General features: G+C 42.3%; 1 protein-coding gene across 1 annotated transcript in view; it reads right to left on the reverse strand.

Moving 5' to 3' along the window:
• Window positions 1–1,464: 1,464 nt before the first annotated feature.
• Window positions 1,465–18,378, reverse strand: part of LOC122704587 (seminal ribonuclease-like) — a 42,980-nt gene continuing 26,066 nt past the window's right edge. Inside the window, 2 exon segments of the mRNA XM_043919459.1 lie at window positions 1,465–2,132; window positions 2,135–2,254. Coding sequence (XP_043775394.1) covers window positions 1,782–2,132; window positions 2,135–2,239 — 456 coding nt within the window. The 5' untranslated portion in view covers window positions 2,240–2,254 and the 3' untranslated portion in view covers window positions 1,465–1,781.

Genomic DNA, 18,378 nt, shown 5'->3' on the forward strand with positions numbered 1-18,378 from the left:
GCACCTCAATTTTAAGATTAATCTCCTTGAGTTACTCTGGAAGAGGTTAGTACTCCTTTATTTGTGAGGCAGCAATACTCCCTCCACAGAAGAGAAACCTCTGGTTTTTGTTGCTGTTGTTGTTTGGTTTTTTTGGTCCCACCCTGTGGCCTCTTAGTTCCCCAACCAGGGAGGGAACACTGCCCCCTGCAGTGGAAAAGTGGAGCCCAAAGACGGCTCACATGGTCCCCTGGCCCAGAACATGCGGGGAACCAGTAGCCAGAGCTGGTGACTCTATAGAGTAGGTGGAGCAAAACTCCAAGTGAGTGTTTGAACCTCCACTAAAATGCTCTCTTAGCTCTAGCTCAGGAGGATTAATGAGGACCTTCCAGTTTGGAAGCAAGAGTTAGGCGAACTTAGGGAAAATTCTATCTAAAGAAAATAAATCTAGAAACAGTTTCCCTTTTTCCCCTCCTCCATCCTCACTGTAAGGAGTGAGATTCCCTACTACCACTGAATCAGCTGTCCGCCCCTCACACCACAGACTCCAAGGTTAAGCACTCACTTTACCTAAAAACACACAATTGATTCCACTATTTAGAAATGTAGTACACATGATGACAGAACTGGTTAGACTGGTTGGCAGTAGGATCTCTCTCTAGCTTTATGACCTCGTCTAGAGCCAGATGCAAGGGTGCACAGAGGATCATTTGAAATGATTGCATGCTGCCAGAAGCTGAGTCTAGTCTTTCAATGATGTAAGCAAGGGTTGAAAAGAAGCAGTCTCATAGCCAAGTGCACTGGGAACCTGTGAGAGCTACCAACAACTCAGGCAGAGAAAGTGATGACTCCACAGCTCTCCATGAAGGAGGGAGACTGGGTGATTTCCCCCTTGTGGCAGACTCCAGTAGTGGAAGGAGCAACAACTGAGTGGCCCGGACACCCAGGGTCTGGTCTCAGTCAGACACTAACAGATGCCAGGAGCCGGTCACTTAACTTCTCTAAGACTCAGGGTGCCTTCCTGTAAAAGGCAGGGGTTTCATTAGGTCAGGGATGGCCATTGGATGACACATACACCCTCACATCACCTCCCTCAAGCCTTTGGTGGAGACCACTGCTCCATCACATCACTGTTTAGGCATTTTTCTACAGCATTCTAGGCAGGCATTTCCACTTAGAGTTGGTCCACAAGCTGAAATCTACTTATCAGCCCCTCATTTGGTGATCTCTGAAGTCCTTTCTAGCCTCTGAAAAGAGAGTTCCAAGTTTCCAAGTGAGAGAGAACCATCTTTCTGATTTGGCAATAGCTCCTCAAAAAAAGGAAAATGGGGACCTCCCTAGTGGCACTTCCTGTCAATGCAGGGGATGTGAGTTCGATCACTGGGTCAGGAAGATTCCACATGCCCTGGAGCAGCTAAGCCTATGCACCACAACCACTGAAGCCCTTATGCATGGGGATAGCATCAGTAATTCAGGTGGTTGCAAGTGTGTTTTATTGAAAGTAGCAGTGATTTGGTTAACATGGGTCCCCTATTACAACCCACTCCTCACCCCCCAAACTACACAGGGGCAAGCCTCAGGCCACGGGAGTGTGTGTGTGTTGGATAAGAGCCCTAACTAGCTTGAGTTATTACCCTCATGCCAGGGAAACATGGTGTGGGGGGTGGGGGGTGGTGTGTGTGTGGTGGGAGTTGCAGGGATAAAAGCCTTAACTAACTTGAGTTATTGCTCCCAGGGCAAGCAAACATGAGGGAGAGGCAGATGCCTTTGTGATGAAGTGGCAAATCTTGCTGCATCTTGCTCTACACTGAAGCACCAAAGTGGACTGACACGTATGGTTTTCCTTGACAAGCCACTATGATGTGTTTCTCCGCCCGGGTGGTCTTGTAGGCACAGTTGGGGTACTTGGAGCTGCCAGTCTCTCGGCACTCTGTAACGTGCATGGCGGAGTTGCTCTGGTAGGAGCTGGACTGCCCATTCTTGCAGGCGACTTTCTTCTGGGAGCACACGGCCTTGATATTGGCCAGGGACTCGTGCACAAAGGTGTCCACTGGCCTGCATTTCCCCTGGGTCATCTTCCGGCAGGACATCATCAGGTTGCAGTAGTTGGAGCTGCTGCTGGAGGAGCTGCCAGAGTCCGTGTACTGCCTCCAGACAGCAACTTGGCGGCCGCAGATTCCTTGCCCAGGGAAGGCTGGGCCCACACCAGCAGCAGCACCAGGACCAGCAGTGGTAACGCGACTAGAGACTTCAGAGCCATGATGACCTCACTCCCCTGGAGGAACTGGAATGAGAAAAGGGGGAGAGGAGGGAAAGCATCGCCTTAGAAAGGGAACCCCAGCTCCCACCTGTAGCCTCCCTGGCTTACAGTCGACCAGAAAGATGTCCCTGTTCCTAAGAGCTTTTCTAGGTAAGGAGACACTCACATATACTCTTCCCACAAACATTTGACTCCCACTTCCTACAGAGGGGTTATCCTCCTCTCTAGATGGTGACCTCAGAAATGACCTAAAATCCTAGCAGTCTTGTCTTTGAATACAGAAAGTTTTTTGATATGAAATATATTTGGAAGATAAAATACACTCATGCAGCTCTTTTAGTTCAGTTCAGTTCAGTTCAGTCGCTCAGTCGTGTCCGACTCTTTGTGACCCCATGAATCACAGCACACCAGGCCTCCCTGTCCATCACCATCTCTCGGAATTTACTCAAACTCATGCCCATTGAGTCGGTGATGCCATCCAGCCATTTCATCCTCTGTCAGCCCCTTCTCCTCCTGCCCCCAATCCCTCCCAGCATCAGGGTCTTTTCCAATGAGTCAACTCTTCGCATGAGGTAGCCAAAGTACTGGAGTTTCAGCTTCAGCATCAGTCCTTCCAATGAACACCCAGGACTGATCTCCTTTAGGATGGACTGGTTGGATCTCCTTGCAGTCCAAGGGACTCTCAAGAGTCTTCTCCAACACCACTGTTCAAAAGCATCAATTTTTTGGCACTCAGCTTTCTTCACAGTCCAACTCTCACATCCATACATGACCACTGGAAAAACCATACCCTTGACCAGACGAACCTTTGTTGGCAAAGTAATGTCTCTGCTTTTTAATATGCTATCTAGGTTGGTCCTAACTTTCCTTCCAAGGAGTAAGCGTCTTTTAATTTCATGGCTGCAATCACCATCTGCAGTGATTTTGGAGCCCCCAAAAATAAAGTCTGGCACTGTTTCCACTGTCTCCCCATCTATTTCCCATGAGGTGATGGGACCAGATGCCATGATCTTAGTTTCCTGAATGTTAAGCTTTAAGCCAATTTTTCATTCTCCTCTTTCGCTTTCATCAAGAGGCTTTTTAGTTCCTCTTCACTTTCTGCCATAAGGGTGATGTCATCTGCATATCTGAGGTTATTGAGATTTCTCCTGGCAATCTTATTCCAGCTTGTGCTTCTTCCAGCCCAGCATTTCTCATGATGTACTCTGCATATAAGTTAAATCAGCAGAGTAACAATATACAGCCTTGATGTACTCCTTTTCCTATTTGGAACCAGTCTGTTGTTCCATGTCCAGTTCTAACTGTTTCTTCCTGACCTGCATATAGGTTTCTCAAGAGGCAGGTCAGATGTTCTGGTATTCCCATCTCTTTCAGAATTTTCCACAGTTTGCCAGACAGCAGTTATTCTTCTCCTTGCTGGGTGCCCTTAGGGCTCACCAGCTCACATGGGAGAGCTAAAATCACTGGTGACTGTGACATCCATGTTTACATCCATGTATACACACACACACACACACACAAACACATATATTGCAGGGAGAAGTCAATTCCGACTCCATGTAGGAACTGTTTCTTTGACTTGATTTTGTTATTATGATCATATATAAAGGCCTGCCTCAGAGAATCCTGCCCCTCTGCCTGACTGTTAGAATAAAGTGCCTTGTTCAGAACCCTGTCTACCAATAAATGGCAGGAAGGAAGAAATTAACACATCGCCCTGCCTGAGACTTGCCATTCTAGAAATACTTGCAAGATTAATGGCCTTTTTACCTTGCTTATTCACCCTCCCCCATCTCTGATCCATAAAGAAACCTGACATCCTGATCAAAGGAATATAATTATTTTGAGACAATAGTCAACCATTTTCTCAGTCAGCCAACTTTTCAAATAAAGTCATATTCTTTGACTCAATGCCTCATCTCTTGGATTCATTGGCCTGTCGTGCAGTGAGCTGCATGAAGCCCAAGCTGTAATCAAGATTGCCGGGAGAAATATCAATAACCTCAGATATGCAGATGACACCACCCTTATGGCAGAAAGTGAAGAAGAACTAAAGAGCCTCCTGATGAAAGTGAAAAAGGAGAGTGAAAAAGTTGGCTTAAAGCTCAGCATTCAGAAAACTAAAAGCATGGCATCCACTCCCATCACTTCATGGCAAATAGACAGGGAAACAATGGAAACGATGAGAGACTTTATTTCTTTGGGCTCCAAAATCACTGCAGATGGTGACTGCAGCCCTGAAATGAAAAGACAGCCGCTCCTTGGAAGAAAAGCTATGACCAACCTAGACAGCATATTAAAAAGCAGAGACATTACCTTGCTAACAAAGGTCTGTCTAGTCAAAGCTATGGTTTTTCCAGTAGTCATGTATGAATGCGAGAGTTGGACTATAAAGAAAGCTGAGCGCCAAAAAATTGATGCTTTTGAACTGTGGTATTGGAGATTCTTGAGAGTCCCTTGGACTGCGAGGAGATCCAACCAGTCTATCCTAAAGGAAATCAGTCCTGAATATTCATTGGAAGGACTGATGCTGAAGCTGAAACTCGAATACTTTGACCACCTGATACAAAGAACTGACTCACTAAAAAAGACCCTGATGCTGGGAAAAATTGAAGGTGGGAGGAGAAGGGGACAACAGAGGATGAGATGGGATGGCATCTCTGACTCAATGGACATGAGTTTGAGTAAGCTCCAGGAGTTGGTGATGAACAGGGAAGCCTGGCATGCTGCAGTCCATGGGGGTCACAAAAAGTTGGACACAACTGAGTGACTGAACTGAACTGAACTTAATGTGTGTGAGGGGAGCAAATGGGGATTCTACAGGAAATAAATGAGATTTTTAAGGGAATAAACTGGATGGAAAATAATTTGTGATAATGTCTGTCTATGCAAATGTGAGTGATCTATCTTTTCCCAGGCTGTAAAACTCTCATAAGTGGATTTATAGCAACTTTACCCTCAGAAGACTCTGCTTTTATTCAGATAAGAGATGCTCCAAAAAAGCTTTCTGCATCTGCTGGGTCTCAAATATCTTGTTTAAAATAACCTTAAAAGAAAAATAACCTTCATATCAACTCTGCAGACCTGAGTGGGTACCCACACTAAGCAGTTTAGAATTTGATCATTCATTCATTCAACAATGGGAGTACAGAAATAAGTTAGAGGGCCTGCCCTAAAAGGGCTTCATAGGATGCTTTGCATTCCTCAGGTGAGTCCCACCAATGTGTTGGGCATGGCTGCATGAAAAGTCATTCTTGGGGCACTTTTTCAGTGCCAGAAGAATTCCAAGGAGTTGGTCCAACAAGAAGATTTCAGGGTCACAGTTCAAATATGAATAAGCTTTCTAAAACCCAAAGAAGAGTCTTCAATAGCCTACCACGTAGCCATCCTTAAGTACTATTACCAAAAAGTGGGATTGGGCTGCTCACCGCCCAAGAGGCATTAAAGAGGCCCAGGTTGGTGAAAGGAAAGTTTGTTCTGTTGCCAATGCTGGCAACTGGGGGTGGGGAGGGCAGACATCTGTCTAAAGGCCGACTCCCCCACTGTCAATCAGTGGGCAGGAACCTTTACAGGCTGAAGGTGAGGGCTACCTGTAGAAACATTTATGCTCTCAAGGTTATTATTGGGCCAACTTATAAATCTGTATACAAAAACAGGAAGCAAACTAACATAAGGGTACTGTATTTTACTTCCGGTTACCTCATTGACTTCTCTTATGATAGATGTTCACTATAATTAACTTCTTTGACAATTATTTACCAGGCATCTACTACACACTGGTTCTTATTACCACACAGAGACGAGACACAGTACCTGCCCTCAAGGCACTGACAGTTCTACAGGCAGAGCCAAGCTATTACAAAAAGTTTTCAATGTGCAAGGAGCATAAGGAAAGGAAGAGGAATTGTGCCAAAGAAGGCTCCACGGAGTAGCTGACCTTTAAATTGAGACTTGGAATGTGTGTAGGTGTTCACAGGTGGACAGGTCTCCCTGTGATACACAGCTGAGAGAGGGTGGATGGCACAGGAAAGGAATCTGTATAGCCTCCAGGTCCACGACTCCAGACTTTTGCATGAGTGAAACGAGAACCTCAGGCTGTGCCCTGGAGACAATTAAAATGCACACAAAAGAGAGGAGCAAATAAAAATAAATGAAAAAAAGAGAGGAGCAGGTGGGTGACCTCAGGAGACTGAAGCCTTTGCTGGAGAAGCTACAGTGGGGGCAGGGGCAGGTTCAGGGTTTGCACCAGGCAGAGAAATGAGAAGGAAGCCTAAAGGTCTGTGAGATCCATAGGGTTCAATGAATCCATCCTGAGAACAAGCCATCAGGCTCTTGGGCAGGCTGAACCCAGTAGCCATGCACCTAGAGAGGAGGGGCTTACTGCTCTCTGCACAGATAGGTTGATTAGACCATGATAAATGATGCCAATAAAGGAGGAAATTAGACCACTGATAGAGAAAGGAGAAATCAAATGGAAGTTCTTTATTCTATCAGTGATCTCTCATTGCCATTAATGTATGGGATAATTGATTAATTTAGAGATTGGTCTAACTCTTCCTCTTTTTTTGCAAAAAGGAAAACTACATAGAAAACTAATGAAATGAGTTTCAACATCTATCCTTAGTAATCCAGCAGATCACTTCACACCCCTTCTTTGCAGCTCGATAATAATGATGCTAAATCTCTGTGCTTGCATTCTGCTTTCTCTCTCTTTTTGGCCAAGAACTACGATCTTAGTTCCTTCACCAGGGATGAAACCTGTGCCTTCTGCAGTGACAGCATGGAGTCCTAAACACTGGACTGCCAGGGAATTTCCTCTGCTCTTACTACTTATGAGAAAGTAACATCTGAACAGAATTCGTTATTACTTAACACAGTCTGTTGTGTGGCTGCTGCTGGTATTTCAATGAATACTTCTCACGACGGCCACTGATATTAGAAATGTTAGCATGGTCCTCCATGGAAAGTATCACTCAACTTCTCTGTCTAGTAATGAGACTTATTACATCACTCTCTCCTCTGCAGAAGAACCTCAGAAGCTCGCAGATACACTCCCAACTTTGTCTGTCCCTGTGAACAGACAGCTCCTCAGCTGCTGTGCACTAGTTTGGGTCAGATCTCTCATAGCTCCTTTTTGTGAGCTGATCCCTAATTCATTCCAATGATAGTCTACAGTCAACATTGTCTCTTTCTTTAAGAAAATGGGAATTTCTCTCTATCATTTTCCTGAGGCCAAGCCAACTCTGTGACAGGAAATCTATTCCCTGGAGAATCCCCTGCTAACTCTTCTGCTGACTCTTCTATTACCTATGTCTTCTCTTTTCATATCTTCTTCATCATCTCACACCCACTGACTTCTCCTCAGCCTCACTGGTCTCTGTAGGCACCTGAAAAATGTTAAGCCTTTACCTGGCTCTGGACTTCTGCACTTTCTGCGTGAAATGTTCTTTTCTATGACATCAGGTTTCAGTTTAAATTTCCCTTCATTAGAGGTTCTTTTCTGACCACCCTCTCTATAGTCCTTGTCTTAGGGCCTCCAGATTGCTACAACAAACTTCCATAGACTGGGCGGCTTATGAACAACAGAAATTCATCTCTCATGGTCCTGAAGGCTGGGAAGTCTGAAATCATGGCACCAGCACCTTTAATGTCTAGGGAGAGCCTGTTTTCTGGTCCATAGACAGCTCTTTTTGCCAGGGTTTTCTTGGTGGCTCAGCGGTAAAGAATCTCCCTGCAATACGGGAGACCTGGGTTGAAGACCTGGGTTCGATCCCTGTGTTGGGAAGATCCATGGAGGAGGGCATGGCAACCCTCTCCAGTGTTCTTGCCTGAAGAATCCCCATGGACAGAGGAGTCTGGCAGGCTATAGTCCATGGAATCTCAAAGAGTTGGACATGACTGAACAACTAAGCACATTGTGCACATAGGAGAAGAGGCTGGGGGGCTCTCCAAAATCTTTTAAAAGGACACAAATATAAAAATAAATTAAAAAGACACTTAGTGTCATCCATGAGGGCTCCACCCTCATGACCAATCACCCCAAAGGCTGCACCTCCTAAGGCTATCCCATTTGGGTTAGGATTTCAGCATAGGAATTGGGGGAGGTTGAAAACCTTCAGTCTGTAGCAATTCTCTTCTTTTCATCCACCAGCTCCTCAATCCACTCATCTTACCTTTTCCTTCATAGCTCTTATTAGAATCTTCAACTATTTATTTGTTACTTCTTTAACATTTCTCTGCCTCTACTACAAAGTATATTCAAAAGAGTAGGGCCCTGCTACATTGTTAATCAATTATGCTCCAATATAAAGTAAAAAGTGTTTTAAAATTATAAAGAAAAAGAAAAGAATATGGCCCTTTGTCTTTTTCACAACTGAGTTCCCGTTGCTTAGCACACTTCCCATATTTTTTGGCCAATATTAGGCATTTAAATAATAGTTGATGGATGAATGAATAAATGAATATAAAAAAATTATCCTCCATTAACTCTCTGGCATTTTACAGTTAATTTTTTAATTGGAATATAATTGTTTTACAACGTTTTGCTAGTTTCCGGTACAACATGGTAAATCAGACATATATATATATATATAAATTTATTCCCCTCCTCAATAGGAGAATATATTCCCCTATATATTCTCCTATTGAGGAGGGGAATATATTCCCACCCTGCCACCCTCATGGCATCCAACTAGGTCAACACAGAGCATCAGACGGAGCTCCCCGTGTTGTAAAGCAGCTGCCTGCTAGCTATTGCTAGCTATCTACTTTACACGTCATAGTGTATATATGTCAGTGTTACTCTGAATTTTCCTACCCTCCTCTTCCCCTTGCTGTATCCACAAGTCTGTTCTCTACGGCAGCACCTCTATTCCCGCTCTGTAAGTAGGTTCGTCAGTACCATTTTTCTAGATTCCATATATATGCATTAATATAACTCAATCAAGTCTTGATTATACATCTACTTAAAATATTCTCTTACTGAACTAGAGGTAAGTGCTTGAAAGTCAGGAATTATATCTAATTCACATAAACATAATAGTGTACATGAATCCCACAATTAAAATAATTTAAACCATTCAGTAATAGGTAGAACTAACAGAGGGGGTTTTTTGGTTTGTTTGTTTTGCTTTGTTTTTTCAATTATTACACAAGCCTCACTAGGCTTGGCAGCCTTAGAAATCTTTCTGAGATTTTATGATCTCCCTGCGCCACCCCCATCCCCACCACACACATATTTTAATGTGCTGATTCATTCCTGCCCTAAAAGAAGCTAGTTTTTCTAAGGGGAAAATATCCTTACCTTTCCTTCAAGAAAACAAAAAGACACAGAAATTTTTATCAGAAAAGTGAAGATTATACAGCCACTCTTTACAAAAGAGTAGATCTGGGGTCAATGTCTTTTTCTAAAATTTTCCTTGGAAGTGAAATGCTAAAGGGAAGAATGAGTGGATATCTGTTGGGAATTCCCAAATGGAGGCCCTTCTGGCTATGAAACCTTAAAGAGACACTTTCTGGACTCAGAATTCTCAGTGGCATCAGGGAATAGATGTACATTAAGAAAGAAGGTTTTCTCAAATTTTCCTTCTGCAACTTCATTCACAAGCACCCTCAGTTCAGACTCTTCCATCGTTCCAACAATCCACATGTCAGAAGCATGAGGCTTTTATGAGGAAAGGAGTGGGAATAAGTTCTTGCATTGATCCTGGAGAAGGAAGGCTACAGGAAGTTTCTTCCTGCTTTTTTTGTAGGTCCTTGTGCCATCAAGGTGAATGGCATGCCCTTTCCATCAGTATTTGAAAGCTTCTGTCCAGCAAGGCTCTGTGACCTATGGGCACCATCGTTCTTTTCAGAACTGTGACTGTTCCTAATTTTCAGGTTTACTGCCTAGTGGGACCAAGACTACAGTGACACTTAGAGCAAACATGAGAAGGTGAAGACTCCCAGCACCCAAAGGAGACCATAAAATATTTCAAGAGCATTTTCCAAAATTTGTCAGGAGCCATGGGGAAAGGGGATAAACATGTGGGGATAAAGAACAAGTGAAGTGAAGTGAAAGTTGCTCAGTCATGTCCGACTCTTTGTGACCCCATGGACTATACAGTCCATGGAATTCTCTAGGCCAGAATACTGGAGTGGGTAGCCTTTCGCTTCTCCAGGGGACCTTTCCAACCCAGGGATTAAACCCAGGTCTCCCACATTGCAGGCAGATTCTTTACCAGCTGAGCCACAAGGGAAGCCCCTTATAACAGCTTTTCGTTTCCTAACACGTATTGCAAATATTTAAGAACCGACTATGATAAGCAGATTTCTTAAACTCTCCTCAACCCACAGGAACTACTATTTCTGCCCAGGAAAGTATCTGATAAGACTAATGTTTCTGCAGTACTGATCTTCGAAAGTACAAAGTGATTAGAGATCCTTACAAGTCACTATCAAGACAACAAAAAGCAAAAGAAATGAAGGTCAAAGAGAGAAATGGCTTTATTTACTCTTACCTCCTCTGAATGGACTTAAAAATGGTTTCAGTTATAAAGTCTTAACCAGTAACCATTGACTAATGTGAATCAGTAAATGTGTTTGATTCCTTAGAGCACCCTGTGGAATCTTCCTTCCTGCACTATTGATCATCTAAGATAATGGGAAATTAAAGACCTTTGAGATCAGTTATTGAGAAGAAAAGAAATGCAAACCAAATGTATTACAAGTGATGGTTCCATTTTTAACTCCCCTGGATGCTTCTACTTTTTAGATACCCCTCTCTAAAGCCTTGTTAACCACAGGAACTGAGCGTTAATATGGATTACAATCAAACATTCCGTCACAGCACCAGTTTCCAGGGGATCCATAATCTAATTACGTTTGCCACCTTTCCCTCTATCATGCCCCTATTTGACTGTCAGTCACACAGAAACCCCTGAGTTAGGCCACTGAATAAAAGAAGAAGCTGATGTTTTTCAAAATATATTAAGCTGGTTAAAGAGCTGGTTCCCAAGGAGAGGCACCAGGAGTCCAGAGTGAAATGCCCAGTCGTTTCAGGCTGATGTCAAAATTCTAAAAGAGTCAACCCAGTAGAAAGGCAGATGCATGTGTCGCTCCTGACTCTTTGTGACCCCATGGACTTTAGCCCTGCAGTCTCCTCTGTCCTCTGAATTTTCCTGGCAAGAATATTAGAGTGGGTTACCATCTCCTTCTCCAGAGGATCGTCCAGACCCAGGGATCAAACCCGCTTTTCTTGTGTCTCCTGCATTGGCAGGGGTACTCTTTACCACTGTGCCACCTCAGAAAGCAGGTACCACTGGCTGTATTAGTCAGGTGGTAATGTTTGCATGAACAGTGGAGAGAAGGCTCCTGTCTACAGCCAAAGGGGCTAGGAAACGAGCCAGCTCTCAATGGGAGAGCACCGGTGAGACATATGAATCTCTGGGGTTCCAGTCATGGTTCTGATCCTAGAGGACAGCTAGAGTTCAAAGCAGAAAACCCAGACAGACAATCATTGAGATCATAACAGAAAGTAGGATAACATATGATTGGTAGAATATTCTGACCCATATATTTAATGACTTTTAGCAAACTCGGTGTTTGTAAGGATAGGATGTCCTTCCATTCATCCATCAAACATTTCTGAGCATGGACTCTGTGCCAGGTATTGGGGATTCAAAGACACACCAGTCCCAGGGAGCCCCCAGCAGATATGACCACTCATCTGTCTCCATGCCTGGCCAACTCTTCGCCCTGGGGGTAGAAAGAGAAGCTTCTGGAAACTTCATTTTCTCTTGAAGTCTTCACTTGTGTTCCCTTATACCCCCGCCTTTTCCTCCTCCTTTTTTCTTCTTCTTGACTCCTTTTCTTCCTTCAGATGTTCCATACCCTTGTCCCCATGAGCTTACCTAACTCCAGGTGTCTGGTGTCCTGGTTGAGGTTAACTGACTGACAAGTTTATTTCCTCTGGGCACTCAGTTTGGTATACATTTGCATGTGCATTTGCATATGCATGTGTATGTGTGCATATGTGTGTGTGCATGTGGTTTGAGGTAAGACTGGCTCTATAGCTGGATGGGAATATAGGGAAATTCACTTCTGTAAATAAATGTGGAAGTCTGCCCTGTGTCAATCACAGATCTAAGTACAGAGGATAACATGTACAAATATGCATGGACCTTTCTCCTGATGGTTTCTCAATTAAACCGAAGCTGAGGGTCTGGATGTGACAGACCTAATGAGAGTGTATTTTCCATAGAGTAATGGACAGACCTTGTAGTTACCTCTCTCTGTCCCATAATCCTACATAAGAGAAAGTTCTTTTTTTTTTCCATAAGTGTTTAAGCGTGAAAATACATCAAATCTGACAATAATTTTAAGCCATGTTGCTTAAAAGAGCTAATGTCATGTTTACTTTTTCACAGGCATAATGCTGATTCCATCACATAATGTGATGTTTGCATGTATGGCTTTATTTTCCATATAGCCATAGAACTTGTAAAGGAAGGTTATCTGGATTTGTTAAGGGAGAACTTAACAAATTCCCTTCCTTTTTGCAGTGCTTGAAAGACTGTCTGCAAGGACCCCTCTGTAGCTAATACAAGCTGCTCTTGGGTGACTCAGAAGAAGGTATAAGCACTTGGCTTGAGGTCACACAGCTTAAAGTATCAGAGCTTTTCATGAAACTTTTTAAAATTTTTTATTTATTTACTTACTAGGTGGGGGGGGGCTGCATTGGTTTTTTGTTGCTGCATGCGAGCTTACTCCAGTGGCAGTAAGCAGGAGTTACTTTCTAGTAGTCATGCATGGACTTCTTACTGCACTGGCTTCTCTGGTTGCAGAGCACAGGCTCTAGGGCCTGGGCTTCAGTAGTAGCGGCTCTCAGGCTCTAGAGGGTATGGTAGGTAGGGTTGTGGTGCACAGGCTTATTTGTACCCTGGCGTGTGGAATCTTCCTGGACCAGGGATGGAAGCCAAGTCCCCTGCTTTGGCAGGTGGATTCCTGACCACTGAACCACCAGGGAAATCCTTTATGGAACTTTTAATTATACCTCTATCTGTATTCACACAAAGCTCCTGCTTTCTTTTTGACTTCAAACTTTGCCTTTTTTTTTTTTTTTTTTAAGAAAGAATGGCAGGAGGCCAAGGGAGAAGTCAATTCTTCTAAGAAAAACTATTGTTGCATCAAAATAGGGATTCCCTGGGTGGTGTGTGTTACCAATCAGTCTTCTGAAGGACAACAAAGGGGAAATTGCAGTTGTTCCCAGGGCAAAGCATTTTACCTGGAGGATTCTTAGGAGAAAGGGGTATTGACCCCATAAAAAGTAGTCAAGAATTCTCTGAGCAGCCCTGGAATTGCAACTAGTCCCCCATCAATATCATGTACCTGAGAAGTCCAAGATTCTAGACAAAGGTGCAGTCCCCCCAGCAGGAAGCAGAGGGCTGGAAAGAACCTCAGAATGTCTGATTTAAGGGACAACTATTTTAAATGACATTTAAATTTTTTTCTAGTTAAAGAAGTAACATATATTCTATAAAGAAATGTGAGAAAATTTGGAAAAATCTCAAGTCTAGTCAGCTGTAATCTCACCAACCAAAAGGTGAACGTGTGGTATGTTCTGCTTTTGCACTCAGCAATATAAAAGGAATGTTTTCCACTCCCATATAGTTTCTCCTGGGTGGACTTTATAGCAGTATAGTTTGTCATCCCACATTGGTACCATCCCTTGTTTAACCTTTCTCCTACTGCTGAGTATTTCTGTGACTTTCCCTTCTGAGGCCAGCAGCCTGACAGCTGATAGCTCTTTGAAATGTTGCCCTCAGAGGTGGTGGCCTTTCCTGAGGAGAAAGGTAGGGACTTGTTCTCCTTGAAGTTCTTGATTTTTGTTTCAGTTTAGAGTGTTAATAACACACCTCACTGCTGGTGAAACAAAAATACATACTTTTCTAACCTAAGTCTCTTATTTACCAACCCATGGAGGGAGATTTGGGCTAGACTCAATGCCTGTTGGCATTTCACAGACGAAACCCTGAAAGTGCAGGATGGATGGAGCAAAAGAATCCTGGACTTATTATGTGCTTGCTGACTGCATCTACTTTCAATTTCATTTTTCTAAAATTTTTCTCAAGCTATTGTTCAATCGCTCAGTCGTGTCCAACTCCTTGTGACCCCATGGACTGCAGAACTCCGGCTTCCCTGTCCACTATCTCCCAGAGTTTGCTCAAACTCATGTCCATTGAGTCAATGATGCTATCCAATCATCTCATCCTCTGTCATCCCCTTTTCCTCCTACCTTTAATCTTTCCTATCAGGAGGTCTCTGCCAATGAGTCAGCTCTTTGCATCAGGTGACCAAAGTATTGGAGTTTCAGCTTCAGCATCAGTCCTTCCAATGAATATTCAGGATTGATTTCCTTTAGGATTGACTGCTTTGATTTCCTTGCAGTCCAAGGGACTCTCAAGAGTCTTCTCCAGCACCACAATTTTAAATCATCAGTTCTTCAGTGTTCAGCCTCCTTTATGGTCCACTGCTCACATCCGTACATAACTACCGGAAAAACCATAGTTTTGACTATATGGACCCTTGTAAGCAAAATGATGTCTCTGCTTTTTATTTATTTTTTTTTGTCTCTGCTTTTTAATATGTTGTCTAGGTTTTAATATGTTGTCACAGTTTTTCTTCCAAGGAAGAAGCGTCTTTTAATTTCACGGCTGCAGTCACCATCTACAGTGATTTTGGAGCCCCCCAAAATAAAGTCTGTCACTGTTTCCATTGTTTCCCCATCTATTTGCCATGAAGTGATGGGACCAGATGCCATGATCATAGATTTTTGAATGTTGAGTTTTAAGCCAGCTTTTTTACTCTGCTCTTTCACTTTCATCAAGAGGCTCTTAGTTCATCTTCATTTTCTGCCATAAGGGTGATGTCATCTGCATACCTGAGGTTATTGATATTTCTCCCTGCAATCTTGATTCCAACTTGGACTTCATCTAGCCTGGCATTTTGCATGATCTACCCTGAATATAATTTAACAAGCAGGGTGACAATATACAGCCTTGATATACTCCTTTCCCAGTATGGAACCAGTCTGTATTCCATGGCCGGTGCTAACTGTTGCTTCTTAACCTGCATGCAGGTTTCTCAGAAGACAGATAAGGTGGTCTGATATTCCCCTCTTTTTTAAAAATTTTCCAAAGTTTGTTTTGGTCCACACAGTCAAAGCCTTTAGTATAGTCAATGAAGCAGAAATAGATATTTTTCTGGAATTCCTTTGCTTTCCCTATGATTCAGCTTAACCATCTGGAAGTTCTCAGTTCACTTGCTACTGAAGCCTAGAATGGAGAATTTTGAGCATTTGCTACTTTGCTAGCATGTGAAATGAGTGCAATCGCATGGTACTTTGAACATTCTTTGGCATTGCCCTTCTTTGGGACCGTAATGAAAGCTGATCTTTTCCAGCCCTGTGGCCACTGCTGAGTTTGAGTGCAGAACTTTAACAGCATCATCTTTTAGGACTTGAAATAGCTCAGCTGGAATTCTATCACCTCCATTAGCTTTGCTCATAGTGATGCTCCCTGAAGCCCACTTGACTTTACACTCCAGGAAGTCTGGCTCTAGGACAGTGACCACACTATCGTGGTTACCCCAGTCATTAAGACCTTTTTTGTATAGTTCTTCTGTGTATTCTTGCCACCTTTTCTTAACCTTTCCTGCTTCTGTTAGGTCCATACCATTTCTGTCCTTTATTGTGCCCATGCTTGCATGAAATGTTCCCTTGATATCTCTAATTTTCTTGAAGAGATCTCTGGTCTTTCCAATTCTATTGTTTTCCTCTATTTCTTTGCACTGTTCACTTAAGAAGGCTCTCATCTCTCTTTGTTGTTCTTCAGAACTCTGCTTTCAGATGGGTATCTTTCCTTTTCTTCTCTGCCTTTCGCTTCTCTTCTTTTCTCAGCTATTTGTAAGGCCTCCTCAAACAACTATTTTGACTTATTGCATTTCTTTTTCTTGAGGATGTTTTTGATCACTGCCTCCTGTACAATGTTACAACCTCCATCCATAGTTCTTCAGGCACTCTATCTATCAGACCTAATCTCTTGAATCTCTTTGTCAGTTCCACTGTATAATCACAAGGGATTTGATTTAAGTCATACTTGAATGTCCTAGTGGTTTTCCCTGTTTTCTTCAATTTAAGTCTGAATTTTGCAATAAAGAGTTCATGATCTGAGTCATCATCAGCTCCCAGTGAGCATATTACAAAATGGATGACTGTTTCGGAATTTTCTACTACCTTTTTTTTTTTTAATGGTCTTTATTTTCACTTTCTGCCAGATTCCAGAGATGACAGCACAGCTTGCTTCAGTGGGTGGTGTCCCACAGTGTAGAAACATTCTTACAGGGCACATCCCTCCCATTGAAGGAAGTACTCCTTGTGTAATTTTTCTCTGATTGGTGAGTCACTGCTCTAAGTCACTCACATCCCATCACCTTGCTTCCTTTAGGTTAGTGACAGGGAGCAGAGGATGTTAACTCAGTTCCTTTTAAGGAATCTGGTGAACCCAGGCTGTGGTCCCCAGTTGATGAAACAATTGAGTAACAAAAGAAAGTGACAATGATGGGACATAGCAAAGAATATTTAACATATGGATAACAGGAATTTCTGAAGGTGAAACATATGTAAAGATGGAAGCCAATACTAAAAGCTATAATTCAGTAAAACAACTGAACATTTAAAAAAAGGTTTGTGAGTGCAAAATGAAAGCGAATACACTATAACTGAGAATATCAATGTAAAATGACCAATACCAAGACATAGTTTAGTGAAATGACAAAATTAATGAAAAAGAAAAAAATCATTTGAGCAGATAAAAATAAATGTGACTTACATGGAAAAAAAAATTTAAGATAGTCAAGGGAAAAAGTTTTAAAGCAAGAATTTTATTTATTTTAAGAATTTGTTTTTAATTTGGAGGCAGTTTTACTCTTCGACTTTTATTAGAAGGGTAAAAAAAAAACAACTATGTTTTCAGAGCTTCTGCTTTAGAAAATAAACTTACTCTTTTATGGAGAACAAAACCCAGTATTTTAGAGTTACAACTCAAACCTTTCAATGTTATTTAAATGCCCTATTCCCAGGAGTTAATATATATACTGTGATGTAATTACAATTCCCAGTGTCCTTCATTTCTGTGTAGGTTCCTGTTTCCACCTGTTATTATTTTTCCCCTGCCTTAAGGACTTCCTTCAGGCTGCTGCTGCTGCTACTAAGTCGCTTCAGTCGTGTCCGACTCTGTGTGACCCCATAGACAGAAGCCCACCACTGGAGTGGATTGCCATTTCCTTCTCCCTTCCTTCGGGCAATGAGTTCTTTTAGCTTTTGTATGTTTGAGAAAATCTTTGTTTAATAAGTCTAATAAAATAACAGCTCTCAGAAGCTTTATCAATTTTAAAAGGTATAAATAAATGTCAGAAATAAGATGTAAATAGAGATGCTACAAACATTTTTTAAAAAGAATATGAATAAATTTGTGCCAATATACTTAAGTATTTTCAATGAAATGGATAAATTCCTAGAGGAAAAAACAACTTGCCAAATATTATCTCTAGAAAAACTAGAGATATCACTTTTATGTGAAATCCTAAAAATAAGACAAATGAATGTATATGCAAAACCAAAACAGACTCACAGATATAGAACACAAATTTGTGGTTACTGAAGGTGAAAGGGAAGGAGGGTAAGGACAAATTATGGGTATGGGATTAACAGACATCAACTATTATGTATAAAATTGGTAAGCAACAAGGATATACTGTACAGCACAGGGAATTGTAGCCATTATCTTGTTATAACCTATTACACAGTACAATCTGAAAAAATACTTAGTCACTATTCTGTACACCTGAAACTAATATTGTAAATCAACTATACCTCAATTTTAAAAAAGAAGAACTAGAAAACTCAGCATGTCTGTAATCTTTAAAGAAAATGAAACAGAAGTTTAAAATAGTATTAAAGAAAATATCAACCCGCGTCCCCAGGGCTGGGCGCACCCGCGGCCGAGGGGCGTCCTCAGAGCCAGACCGGGTCTCTGCAGGAGGAACAGTGACCTCACCTCTCGCCGACCTTCACTGTGTGTTTTAAAGAGACAGCCACTTTG

Source organism: Cervus elaphus, chromosome 12, assembly GCF_910594005.1.
Source record: "Cervus elaphus chromosome 12, mCerEla1.1, whole genome shotgun sequence".
Lineage (NCBI taxonomy): Eukaryota > Metazoa > Chordata > Mammalia > Artiodactyla > Cervidae > Cervus > Cervus elaphus.